At 36.1% G+C, this 14,463-nt stretch overlaps 1 protein-coding gene across 1 annotated transcript in view; it reads right to left on the reverse strand.

Annotated features, from left to right (window-relative positions):
• Positions 1 to 11,123: 11,123 nt before the first annotated feature.
• The window catches only part of GRAMD2B (GRAM domain containing 2B), a 44,101-nt gene continuing 40,761 nt past the window's right edge, over positions 11,124 to 14,463 (reverse strand). The window contains exons 13-14 of the mRNA XM_032214644.1: positions 14,246 to 14,339; positions 11,124 to 12,978 (exon numbers count right to left, since the gene is read on the reverse strand). Coding sequence (XP_032070535.1) covers positions 12,937 to 12,978; positions 14,246 to 14,339 — 136 coding nt within the window. The 3' untranslated portion in view covers positions 11,124 to 12,936. The remainder of the gene's footprint in view (positions 12,979 to 14,245; positions 14,340 to 14,463) is intronic.

Here is a 14,463-nt window from a genome sequence, read left to right on the forward strand (position 1 = left end):
TCCACTCTTATCAGCTTTTTTATGTTGTCGCACAGCTGGGGTCTCTGCTTTTTATCTCTCTTTTTTTCTCTCTCTCATCTATCTCTGTAAATATACAAGTATGTGTGTGTGTGTGTGTGTATACAATATGTATATGTGTATATCTATATATTCATATACACTGATAGATGATAGAGATAGATAGATAGATAGATAGATAGATAGATGCATATACATATACATATACATATACATATACATATACATATACATATACATATACATATACATATACATATACATATACATATACATATACATATACATATACATATACATATATACACACATATACACACATATACATATACAGTATAGATAGATATAATATACACATATTTCAGTTGATTAATATTAATATTAATTCAACACATATAGCCTGCTGCAAGTATATTGGAAATAGCATTTCAATTTAACAGCAATTGATGAACTATATTCTGCTGTGATCTCCGTGTCATATTATACATTGGCTCTACATATGGACTTCTTCTTTATTCAACTTATGCAAATTGTATACAGGACAACACAAGTGCTATTTGATTGCCATATGTCATTGCTGACTAAGGTTGTGATAAAAAGTATTTCCCTCTTCCCGCTAAAATTAGTCAGACCTGTAATGAAATTAATGTGATTTTAAAAAAATAGCTTGAGCAGGATCAAATATATATTTGAGAACTTAGATCTTCCTAGAAAATGTTAATGGTAGAAAAGGATAAGGGTTTAGATTGTAAAATAGATAAAGGGAAGAAAACTCTAATCCCTAATTTGATTAAAATTATCTTTAATGTGTGTTTTACAATTCAGAAGGGAACCTCCCCAAAGGTTGTTTTTAAATTTTTTAAATGAGTTTTTAATGATTTCCCTAACTAGACATTTTTCTTAAAGTTTCCCTCCTAAATATACATTTGTACATTTTTTCTGATACATATAACTGTGTAAGACGTGGTGGCTCAGTGATATATCGATATATAGGGACGCAGTGGCTCAATGGCTAAGACACTGAGTTTGTTGATCAGAAAGGTCTGCAGTTCAGCGGTTCGAATCCCTGTGTAACGGAGAGAGTTCGCATTAAGTGTCCCAGCTTCTGCCAACCTAGCATGTAAAAATGCAAGTAGAAAAATAGGAACCACCTTTGGTGGAAAGCTAACAACGTTCCATGCACCTTTGTCATTTAGTCATGCCGGCCACATGACCACACGGACGTCTTCAGACAGCGTTGGCTCTTTGGTTTTGAAATGGAGATGAACACTGCACCCTAGAGTCAGGAACGACTAGCACCTATGTGTGAGGGAAACCTTTACCTTTACATATATTTATCTCTGGATCAGTGATAGTATTCCAAAAAGTGTGGCTTTCCATGTTGAATTGTGTTCTTACACACATGACCTTTCAGACCTGCTGAGTTCGTATAGACCTTTAGACTGGAAGGTTTCTTCTTTCTCCATAGAAAGAAAGCCTAAGTAGATTAGGAAGCTGATCTGTTTCAGGAAGGAGCTACTACTGAAATCAGCATGCCTGTTTAAAAAGATGATTGTATACAATCTCTCTGTGTGTGTGTCTCTCTCTCCTTAATATAGGAATTATATTGATTTAGATCCCAATATATCATGGACCAGCACTAATGTTATATCAGTTTCCTATGTTTTCCAAATTCTGTTAAGTGAATTTTGCCCCCTTTTATGTCCTTACTTGCCAGAGTCGTTAAGTGAATCACTGCAATTGTTAAGCTAGTAATGCCGTTGTTAAGTGAATCTGGCTTCTCCTATTGACTTTGCTTGAAGGTTACAAATGGTGATAACATGATACTGGGACAGTGCAACTATCATAAATACATGCCAGTTGCCAACACTCAAATTTTGATCACACAACTTCATAAGTGTGAAAACTGGTTATAAGCCATTTTTTTCAGTGCCATTGCAACTTCAGTACGCCCGTACCAGGGCATACCAGTTATGACCAGTATTCCTCGGTACAGGCATACTGGTGCCTGCTGGGAGCACCGGGGACCATTCCGGTATGGTCTCTGGAGGGCCCACCCGCCCGCCCGCCATCCTTACCTACATTTGAGCTCTTCAGGGCTTCTGTGCACAGAGTGTAGGGCACCTGCTTGACGCTCTGCCAAGCAGCTGGAGCATTGTGGAGGTGTCATGGAGCATCACTGACAGTAAGTATGCTGTGTGCATTCATGTGGTGGACGCCAGGCCCTGTTGTACCGTACTGGTTGCACCGGGATCTGGAACCCACCACTGGTGTAGAGGAGTGTCCCATTCAGAGAATGGTTGCCTTGAAGAACTAATTACAAAGTACAAGTGTATTACATGTAACCATTCTTTTCTACAACCTCTCTCCTATGATGAACTTCCTGTCATCCATTTCTCTTTTGTTATTCCAACAAATGTCCACCATTTAAATTCTTTAAAGCAAGCAAAAGGAAATCCAGGTATGATAATGCTAGCAACTGGAACTTTGTTTTGTACCTTGCTAGCTTCTCTGTTTTTGAATTAAAATACTTTTTATTAAATGTAAAATGTCAGATGAGAATCTTGGCTGACACTGGGGAGTCTCACGATAAAGGTTATATTTGTCATTTTTAGCTTCATAGCTACAGTAAGTGTTCCCAGCTATTCAAGTGTAAAATTGCAGGTCAGGATGTAATTGATCAGAAGTCTAGCCACAAAACTATGGTCAAAGTATGTGCCTAACCAAGAGCCGGGGGTGGGGCAGTTGTTAGAATGCAATATTGCAGGCTAATTCTGTCGACTGCCACCAGTTCGATCCTGACTGGCTCAAGGTTAACTCTTTCATTCTTCCAAGGCCAGTAAAATGAGGATCTAGAGTATTGGGGGCTATATGCTGACTTTATAAACTGCTTAGAGAAGGTTGTAAAGCAGTATGTGATATTTAAGTCTAAATCCTATTGCTATTGCTAGCTTTATGACCTAATAGTGGTTTGATTGAAAGCTATGCAGAAACCAAAAAACACTACTGATAATGTTGCACCGAAAGGCAGGTTTTTTTAACCTTGCCTTATTTACCTTCCTTTATTTCTGATTAACTGTAAAGTTTCCTTCATATATGAATAACTATAAAGCTTCATCACTTCAACCTTTTGTCCTCTGCTCTCCTGCCCCACCATCTTTCTCTTTGTAACTTTACTGGATTTAGACCATGACAATCAATCATTGAATTGATCAAAACTATATAATAGAATGCATAACATTGGAACAAAATGTTCAATGGCCATCAAATATAAATGCACATGAGTAATTTTTACCTTTTGTGCATATGGAAAAATTAATACTCATTGCTATCAAAAATCTCAAAACTCAAAAATACTCTTTTGTGAATGCATGCATCAACATTACACATGTGTACAAAGGATTTGGGCTTTATCCTGCCACAATTGTCATTCTTAATGCTTCTTTTAAAAAAAAAAAAAAAAACTTCTTTGGGATGTTACTTTTCATTTCTTTTGCCTGAACAAAAGAATGATAATACAAAAAAACAGTACGTGAAATAATTTATGTTAAATGTGGTTAACGGTAAAGATAAAGGTTTCTGATTCAGTATCTTGATTTAAAGTCACAATAATGTTTAACACCCTTTTACAATCTTTTCATTTCTGTAAAAATTGCTTTCTATATGAGACTTGCCCAACTAAAGTTTGCTTTATTTGTTCTTTGGCAGCAGCTGTTCAAAAATTATTGCCTTCCCGTTTCCTGCGATGCCTTGGCAAAATGCCTTCTTGATAGAAAGTTACCCTATTACATTTTATTGTTTAAGAGAATGAAAACTGGTAGTTGTCTTCATATTTTGATCTTGACCTCTGTTTGAGCTACCTGGGTAGTCAGAGTTTAAGAGACCTGCTATGGAGAGCCGATTCAGCATTCAGTGCTGAAACAAATATTTTGAAAGAGTGCTTTGTTTTTGTTTTTGTTTTTTAGTTTCCTGTGTTATTTTAAAAAGATACTGTAAATAAAGAGAGCCCTTCAGCAAGCCAAGTAAACAACAGCAATACATGTTTTTAAAGGATTGTTCAAAATTTTAAAAGAGGAACAGTCTTTTAATACAATTTTAAAAATGCCTATAGATAAAAAAAGATCAGGGCAATACTTTTGGGGAAGTGTAACTCAGTGGCTAAGACACTGAGCTTGTTGATCAGAAAGGTTGGCAGTTCGGTGGTTCGAATCCCTAGTGTTGCATAACAGAGTGAGCTCCTGTTACTTGTATGAACTTCTGCCAACCTAGCAGTTTGAAAGCATCTAAAAATGCAAGTAGAAAAATAGGAACCACCTTTGGTGGTCAGGTAACAGGGTTCTGTGCGTTTTCGGTGTATAGTCGTATTGGCCACATGACCACAGAGATGTCTTCAGACAGTGCTGGCTTTTCAGCTTTTAAATGGAGAGAAGCATTGCCCCCTAGAGTAGGGAATGACTAGCACATATGTGCGGGGGGAACCTTTATCTTTAACTAGAACTTATGTAATGTGAAACAATATAAGCCGATGGAGAGTGCAACTAACTAGTAATAAAATGTATTGTAATATATTAAATGACAAATCACACCATGAGATTTTTTTTTAAAAAAATCTAGTTTATTGGAATTTTTACAGAAATAAAAGATAAACATGAAAAAATATAGAAAGAGTAAGAAGAAAGATAAAAAAATTCAGAAAAAAATACAGATAGAAAAAGAAAAAATTAAGACTTCTGACCTTTTTTTATGACAGTTAAAAATAAACTACAATAACTGCTCTCTTCCTTTAATATTTCCTATATAATTCCCTTCTTTCTATATTCAACCTTTTTTATTCAGCAAATCCAGAAATCACTGAATCATTTTTATCCAATTTCAACAAAATCCTATAAAAGGTTTCCAGTTTTTTTAAATCAAATCTTGTTTTCTCCCTTGTCACTCCTATAGAATGATATACTTTTCTGTTTAAATAATTTCATTAGATTTTTTAAGAGAATGTTAACAAGCATACGTATATGAGAATATTTTTATTCAGATTTACACCATATGGTGAGGGGAAGTTTAATCTAGTTATACGATCCTGATGAAAGTAACTTTCTCTCAATTGCTTTTACTTATAATGGGAAAAATCAAACATTTATGAACTGTAATTTCCTGTCTTGGCTAATAGTGGCAAATGGACGAAGGCTATTTCCAACAAGATTATAGCAGGGAAAGAAATTGCTACATTTTATCCCTTGGAAAATGGGAATACCTATAATTCAAAGAAAATTATCTGTTTGGTACTAGCTACAGTATGTAGATTTAATACAAAAATAGGATATCTATAAGCCAAACTACCTTTTCCAGCAAAGGGATGCTGGAAATTTTATTTCAATAACAGTGGGAGAGCCACAGGTTCCCCAACCCTTGCTTTATATATTTCTATAAAGAGTAAAGTATGCATGACACCACCTTGTGTACATTCAAGTAGGTAGGTTATAGGCTATGCTGTATTGACATTTGTGGTAGTCTTTAGGTTAGAGCAGGTCTCTCCAAACTTGGCAACTTTAAGACTCATGGACTTCAACTCCCACAATTCCCCAGCCGGCATAAAATGAAATTGCCTATTTTCAAGTTGCTGCATGGAGGTATGAATAAAGTTGCTGGTCTTCTCTCTGGAACATAGGTGTCAAACTCACATCATCACATTGCCATCATATAAGGTTTTGTTATTTTTTCCCTTCGCGGAGCTGGGGTGCTCGTGGCCTGCATGTGATGCATCCGGCCCAGGGGCCACTAGTTTGACACCCCTGCTCTAGAACTAATGTTAACTGTCATGCATGAGGATAAAACACCTATAATTAGCATTATATGAACTAAAGAACAAAATACAATATGTTAAGCACTATAGGGATGCAATAGAGATGTTTTGCAGAGACATAAAATTATGGAAAGATAAAGCAACTGGTGCTGATGTAAATGAGATATAGATATGCTTTCTTTTACACCTCAGGCTAATACATTTTGTTATGCACATTTTACCCAATGTTGCTAGTCCCAAAAGAGATGTTTGCTTTAAGTAGTGAAGAATTGCTCCCTGGCTACCCTGCTCCATTATCAAAACTTTCTATAAAGTTGTGGCTGTGAAGCTGTGAAAAGATTAGAGTGGGTTGCCTTCCTGAAAGTTACACTGAGCCTTCGTTATTTAGTTACAATCTTCTGGGTGAACTCATTGTACAACAATTTGGGGGACTGAATATTGCAAAATGTAGTGTTGTGGGCTAGGACTCAATAGAGACAGTTCTTTGAGTGACAGTTCAAAGTTACAACAGAACTGAAAAAAGTGACTTATGAGTGTTTTTCACACTTATGACCGCTGCAGTATTCCCACGTTCACGTGATTTACATTTGGATGATTGGCAACTGGTTCATATTTATGACGGTTGCAGTGTTCCTGGGGTCATGTGATCCCCTTTTGTGACCTTCTGACAAGCAAAGTCAATGGGGTAGCTAGATTAACACTTAACCATATTACTAACTTAACGACTGCAGTGATTCATTTAACAGATGTGGCAAAAAAAAAGTCATAAAATGGGGCAAAACTCACTTAACAAATTTCTCACTTAGCAACATAAATTTTGGGCTCAGTTGTGGTTGTAGGTTGGGGATTACCTATACTTGAAATCCATAAAAAGTTAGTGGCATTTTTCTTTCTCTGGAGTTCAAGGAAGTTCATGTATAATAATCCTGATCAATCCTCATATTGGCTACTGTTAATGCTTCTATAGTTATTTAAAAAAATAGTCACAAGTACTTTGGTCCTCAGTAATCCTGAAAATCTTTGCTATCACAAACTAACAAGGCTGTTTGGAGGCTGTTTTATATTTCTTGTCTCGGGCAAAAGTCAAAGTAAACATATCTATATTAAATTTTCCTGATAAGACTCTGAAATAGCAAAGAGATAACAATTTGCCATGCAGAGGGTGAGGATGTCCAGATCCATAAAGTAACCAAAGGATCAGTATTCCTTTGATGCTTTGACTGATGCTTTGATCTTTGCAGTGAATTTGAATACTGCAATGAAATACTCATTTGAATACTGCATCTTTGCAACATTCTTCCATATTTGCATTTATATGAATTCCACATAAACGCTCTATAGAACAATTTCATTTTATGAGGTATTATGATTATTATATTTTTGCATTAACAACCTGCTACTTGCATTTGGATTCAGAATGTTGTAACCCAAAACGTTGTTTGTAACCAATAATACCCAGTCAATTTGGCTGCTTCCTTGAATGTACAATAGATAGAAAATAGGTTATAATTTAATAAATGTCAAAATAAAACTGAGCAACTCTAAGTGCTTGAACTAAAAATATACTTGAGGTTAAATATTGATATAGTTTGCATGGCTGTAACAAAAATTCTGGTGTATTAACCTCAGCAGACAAACATAATATTGGAATCTGGGTTTCAGAATCATATGAAATTATGATAATTAAGCTGGATCTAACAGGTCGTGAACAGTGAGAACTCTGAATAGGAGATGAGGCAATGGTTGGTAGGTAATAAAGAAGCAATATTGCGGTGATAAGCAAGGGTGGTAAAATGGTATTTTCACCAAAGAAAATTTCAAGAAGAATAATCAATAGCTAATGTTGGCTGGGAACCTCAAGACTTATTATAGAATAAATCATCTGGTAAATCTAAGGAGAGAGAAGGCTTATAGGAGGGTGTGTCTGCTTCGGCTAAAGCTCTGAAATTCTTTTAATATGTAACACCTGTATGTTAAGTGTATAAGAATAGTGACAGTGTACACATTTTGCAAATACAGTCTTACCTAATTTGTTTGCTTCCATTTCAGTTTTGCTTTATTGGAATCCTGCCATGTAGGACAAAGGACATGATTAATCTCAGAGCCTTGACTTCCTAATGAATATGTAATAGGCACACTGGAAATCTACAAGAATTCAAGGGCTGGTTGGTCAACTTTTTCAGCTTAATAAAGCCTGATCAAGTGAAAGGCATACTGTATTGCTAAGATGAGAAAAGCTGTTCATCAGTCTTTACTCTACTTATACTATGTTTCTATGATTCAACTTGTTTTTAAAAATCTTAATATGCAAGCAAAGTTGCATTCTGATACAAGTACTCAAATTAAGTACTCAAATCAGCTCTGTTCTGTCCAGCTTAATTCTGCTTTGGCTAGTAACAGGGAACAAAATGAACAACTTCTCAAGCTACTCGAAAACGTTTAGCAGTCATGTTTCAAGCTTCTACGATTTTACCAAGCATAACAAGGTAAAATCTGACAGTTAGGCATTTTTCTAAGTAATGCAAGAATCTTAATGCTCTAACATATTTTTTACAGTGATAATGATACCCCTGGCAATTGTCCATGGTTCCTCCCATGAAAAAGTCCGTATTCAAAATTTGCTGTATTTTATATTGCTATTAACTGGAGTGATATTTTTCACTCTAGGTGGTGCATAGGTGGCTAGCCACTGGGCCATTGACTTTGAAGATGATGACCTGGACATATAGGTTGGAGTGCAGAGAAATAAAAGTAGTCCTTGTTTAGGGATCTCACTTGGTTTTGGTTGCTCAAAAAGTCACTGGTTGCTGCTGCCTCATTCAGATAACATTTTCTCATACAGTGTCCTTTCCCTCCTTGTTATTCCCTTGCAGGGCACAGAGATTGCTGAAAGAAGCTGCATCTTTCCCAGCTATTTTCTCAGAGTGGGCAAAGCTGTCTAGCCCCATTATACATTTTTTTTCTTTTCTCTCCTTATTTTTCTATTAACAAAACTTTATTTAATAATGAAGTTGTGAATAAAGATATACAAATATAGATAGATGAAGACCTATATTTCCCTCCTCTAAAAAGTATATCAACAGTAACTTCTATTATTATTATTTAGTCTTGTTACAATTCTCTTATTTAAAACAAAGATATAATTTCAAAATGATATCTATTAATAAACATAATTATTCAAGTTGTGCAAATATTAGCAACATGATATTAATAAGGGTTCCAAGCAGGGTATATTTTATTTTTATAATATCAAAAAGTATGCATTTTTGAGTTTAGTGTCAAAAGTTCCACTATATTATTATTTATAAATGTTTAAACTAATAAAAACACTCCTAAAAATAATAAAGATGTTTAATTTCTCACTTCCCCCTTCCTGGTGAAAAGTTAACCTGCACAATCACAAACAAATATCTTAATAAATTATGGTATGCCTTTTTCATTGGTTCTGGAATTATACCTACCTAATACCTAATGACACAATTAACATCTCTGCTATATAAACAGAATGCTTGTTATTTACAGATATATCTATGAGACCGTCTTCTACCACATACCTCCCAGCGTCCAATAAGATCTCACAGGATGGGCCTCCTCCGGGTGCCGTCGACTAGACAATGTCGTCTGGCGGCTCCTCGGGGGAGGGCCTTCTCTGTAGCTGCCCCACCCCTATGGAACGATCTACCCCCAGAGATCCAGACCCTCCCCACTCTCTCGGCCTTCCGAAAGTCTACTAAGACCTGGCTGTTCCGGCAGGCCTGAGGCTGTTGACCTCATGAACGAGGTCCAGCCCCACTAAGATTGAGTGCATGATGTGTCTTTTTAATTTGTTCTTTTTGAATTTTAAATTTTTTAATATTCTTTTAGAATTGTTTTATGTAAGCTGCCCGGAGTCCTTCGGGATTGGGTGGCATATAAATTTATTAAATCTTGAATCTTGAAATACCTAATAAAAAAATAGTGGTTCCACTTTAAATTTCTTCCCCAAAATCTCTCTGTGTAACTATGTATATTTTTCCGGTACTTTTTTTTTTTTGGCATGTCCACAGATATGTTTCCTCTTGTGCCATTTCCCACATTACTTTATGATTTATGTACTTTTGCAATGATTGATGGAGTTGTATACTATCTGTAAAATATTTTACAGCAATTGTCTTTCAAATCAAAGTTTGGTATGCATTTCATAAGCTTGTTTCATAGTTTTCCCCACTGCTGTATTGGAACTGTCCTTTTGAATCCCACTATAAAAAATTGTCCTCTGATTGAGGTGCATTTAAACATAAATGAATTCATTGTACATTCAGAAATAGTTTATTTTAAATATATAAATTACATTTCATAGAAATGACACAATTAACATCTCTGCTATATGAACAGAATGCTTGTTATTTACAGATATAGAATATTTTAAATAGCATTAATATGATCTAACTCATTTGAGAATTGAAGAATCAGGTACGTCTCTTATACAAATACCATATTTTTTCAGACTATAAGACGCACCGGAGTGTAAGACGCACCATGATTTCGAAGAGGTAAATAAAAAATGGTTTTGTGCTCTGCAGGCCTCCCAAACCCTCTGCACACGTTTTTTCAAAACAAACAAACAAACAAACAAACAAACAAACAAACAAACAAACAAACACACCCTGCTTGCAAAGTGCTCCTGAGGGCCAGGTAGGGCAAAAATGAGTAAAAACCAGCTGATTTTCGCAAAAACGGTGCTGTTTTTTGAAAAAAAGGCATGCAGAGGCTTTGGGAGGCTTGCAGAGTGCTCCTGGGGGTTGGGGGTGTGTGAAATGGCCCAATTTTTGCTCTTTTTTGCCCTACCTGGCCCTCAGGAGCACTTTGCAAGCATCCCAAACCCTCTGCTGATCCAGTTTTGCAAAGGGGACGGGGTTTTAGTAAACCAAAAATGCGGTATTCAGTGTATAAGACACACCCAGATTTTCACCTTCTTTTTTTGAGGGAAAAAGGTACATCTTATACTCCGAAAAATACAGTAGTTGTCAACTTGCAACAATTTGTTTAATAGCCATTCAAAGTTACAACGGTACTGAAAAAAGTGACGTATGACTGTTTTTCACACAACTGTTGCAAGATCCCCATGGTTACATAATCAAAATTTGAATGCTTGGCAACTGATTCATATTTATGATGGCTGTAATGTTGTAGGGATGTGTAATCACTTTTTGTGACCTTCTGATAAGTACAGTTAATGGGGAAGCCAGATTCACTTAATGACAGTGTTACTAACTTAACAGCTGCAATGGTTCACTTAACTGACAAGAAAGGTCATTAAATGTAGCCAAACACACTTAACAAATGTCTTGCTTAGCAACATAAATCTTGGGCTCAATTGTGGTCATAAATCGAGGACTATGTATATAGCAGAAGTTAAGGATTTTCTAATGGAAAAATTATGGCTTTAAATTAAAATGCTACGGACTAATATTGCACATTATTTCATCACTTGTTTTGAGATGCTGAACTCATGGATTAGCCATCTTTCCATAAGAATGAATGAAATGAAAATTCTAATACAAATAAGATCGATTGCAATACCCCAATACAGTAAGATATACAGTATATAAAAAATAAAAGGAAAAATAAAGTAAAAAGCCACAAAACCTTGGCTTATAACTAATTTAAAGTATGTCAAATGTACAAGTTTATCAATTGGTTTGGTTGGAATAATATAGACTCCTATAATGATGTCTATATTAGTATCTGAACTTCACTTTAGTTTTATAGATGACTATGCTGTTTTATCTAAAAGGTTTAGGTTTATTGGACTTATTGGACATATCAATTGCGTAATTGGATACGAATGCACAGATTTCAGGCCACCTAAATTGACCCATTTATTGGGCTTAATATTGTCGACATATTTAAACTCAAGTAGAAATTAGGGCTATCACTTATACAAATGACTGTATTAGTGACTCACTAAGACCAATGTAATTCTAAAATAATGTCAAATTAAGGTCTAAAGATAGGCAGCTCGGTATAGTTGTTAAGGCACTGGGCTAGAAGCCAGGAGACTATGAGTTCTAGTCCCACCTTAGGCACAAAGCCAGCTGGAAGATGGGAGACCATGAAACGATCTCTCCTAGGAAGGCGGTAAACCAAACCACTTCAGAATCTTTGCCAACAAAACTGCAGGGACACACCAGGCTGTTGACAGGAGTCAACAATCACTGAAACACACACACACATATAGACACAAATTTCAACTAACCCAACGTGTTACTAACTTGGTCTGAGCCAACTCTATGGAATTAGGATTGTTAAACTTTGATTGTAAAAGTCCTCTGATGTGCTTTACTTGTACCTGGGCATGATAGAAAACTTTACCAATGAAGGCTTTAGTGGATATAGGTATACAGCATGTGTGCATTCATGATCCTGTGTAAAACAGGAACATATATTTAATTGCAGCTGAGCAAACAGCACAGATTCTATTTGGCAACTCTGTAGGAAGGTGCCAGAAAGAACTTGATCAAATCAGAAGGCTAACGTATTCACAAAATTAAATTTATAGAGTCCAGCTAATGCCATTCTGGATATGTTCAGACTTTCCTTCTTAGGTAGGGGAAAAAAAGGAGGAAACTAGAATGTTCAAGATATAAGCATATACAAGCTATAAACTTTTCCAGACTTAGTTGCACAGCAAATTGTATATGCTCATATTGGTTGCTTAAAATACAGTACAACAGAATGGATTTATGGTAAGTTTAAGTAATATAACAGCAATAGCACTTAGACATATATACCTCTTCACAGTGCTTTACTGTTCTCTCTAAGCGCTTTACACATTCAGCATATTGGCCGCAACAATCTGGGTCTGCATTTTACTAGGCTCAGAAGGAGGCTGAGTCAAACCTGAGCCAGTCAGGATCATAATAATAAGGCCTGAGATGGATCCTCTCAGTTATTCATCCTATACAGTGTAGACAAAGAAATGGATTGTCCTCTGAGAAAATAAGTTGCCCAAGAGTTGTGAATTTGAACTGAGCTCAAGTACACATAACTTGATTGGCTAAGCCTGATATTATCTTCAGAGTTGCTTATCTGGAGAAAAAATGTGCGAATGAAGTAATCAAAAGGCAATCGGCAGTTCACTTATTGTCTTCAAGTAGCTTCTGTAAATTGCTTTGTATCTTGGAGAAAAAAAAATACAGAACACATTATATATGTCGATAAAACTAGCTGCTACATAGACAAGAGATGAATTGTTCAATAGGCATCATACCTAAAGTGGAATACTTTCTTTCATTGTGACTCAGTCCAGGTAAATCATAACATTGAAGATTACATTTTTAAAACTATTATGTTTAACCCTTACTCCTCCCAATATTGTCTTAGTACAATGTGTGTCTAGAGGAGGGGCCCCAACCTCCGGTCTGTGGCATGCCAGAACCTGGGCTGTGAAAACAAGTGAGACTCCATCCACGGGATGCAGGCGGCACACGAAACCATGTCCCCTCTGGTCCGCAGAAAAACCTCTCTCCGTGGAACCAGTCCCTGGTGCCCAAAAGGTTGGGGGCCGCTGGTCTAGAGAACAAGGTGACTTATTGTAGCATTTGGAGAAAAGTGACTTTATCATTACAAAATATGCTAAGGATTGAATGATTGGCTCCTCAGATTGCCCAGTAGATGTTCATATAAGTCTATAGCATAGGAAGGGGTATTATAGTATAAGACTACATATGAGCTGACCTGAAAAGTAGATTAACTGAAGAGGCCTAAAATGTTTTAACTGGATATTATCAAGTCTGTAAAGAATTACTGTTTCCAGGATCAGAATTTTATTAGTATTCAGCAGTGATGGCACAACCTTTGGGGTTGGCAAGTCAAAAATTCAGAAAATATCTAATTTGACTCTGTTGTAATGTCACCCTCCACCCGCACAAAACAAAAGAGAAAATCAAGGAGGGCATATTCCATTCTTCTATTCCTCCATAGCTGCCAAAAATGGAATGAGAACAGGACTGCTTTCAAGAGTGTTGGGGAATGCTGGAATGGTGTGTCATCTTGGACACACATGACATTAGCTCACTATCACTGGTATACAGTATGGGGACATACAACATTTCAAAGAATTATATTTTTGTGGGTAGATTTTTGCCTAATGGAGAAAATGGGGGGGGGGGGGAGGAGAATGTTCTAGAAAATTTTCTTAAATGTTAATAGAATTTATCTTAGAAAGTTTTATTAGCATTCTTCATTATGTGGCTTTTTAGGCAAGCTATACCAATCAAAATATCTTCTACACAGCTATGAAAGATTTCAACCCTCTTTCGTTCCTATCCAGTTAAGAGGCATTTAACCATCTTTTCACCCCACTAAATCTCAATTTCATCTTTATGTTCATGAAATCTCCCCACGATTTTTGCTTTCTGTAGTTTAGCAATTCTTTCCAGTTACCTTTTCCAGTTTAATAAGATTAGCTGTTAGCTCGGCATATAGACCGTCAACATTAAATTTTTGGTGATATCCCAAGCCACCTTGTAATGGAAATCTGAAATAGAGAACATGGGTTGAGAAAGTGAGACAGCGTATAAGTACAGATGGAATAAATTAAAAATCTAACTAAACAACATAACCGGAACACAGCAGAAAAGACAAGTTTATTCCTTTACGCT

This window comes from Thamnophis elegans, chromosome 3 (assembly GCF_009769535.1).
Source record: "Thamnophis elegans isolate rThaEle1 chromosome 3, rThaEle1.pri, whole genome shotgun sequence".
Lineage (NCBI taxonomy): Eukaryota > Metazoa > Chordata > Lepidosauria > Squamata > Colubridae > Thamnophis > Thamnophis elegans.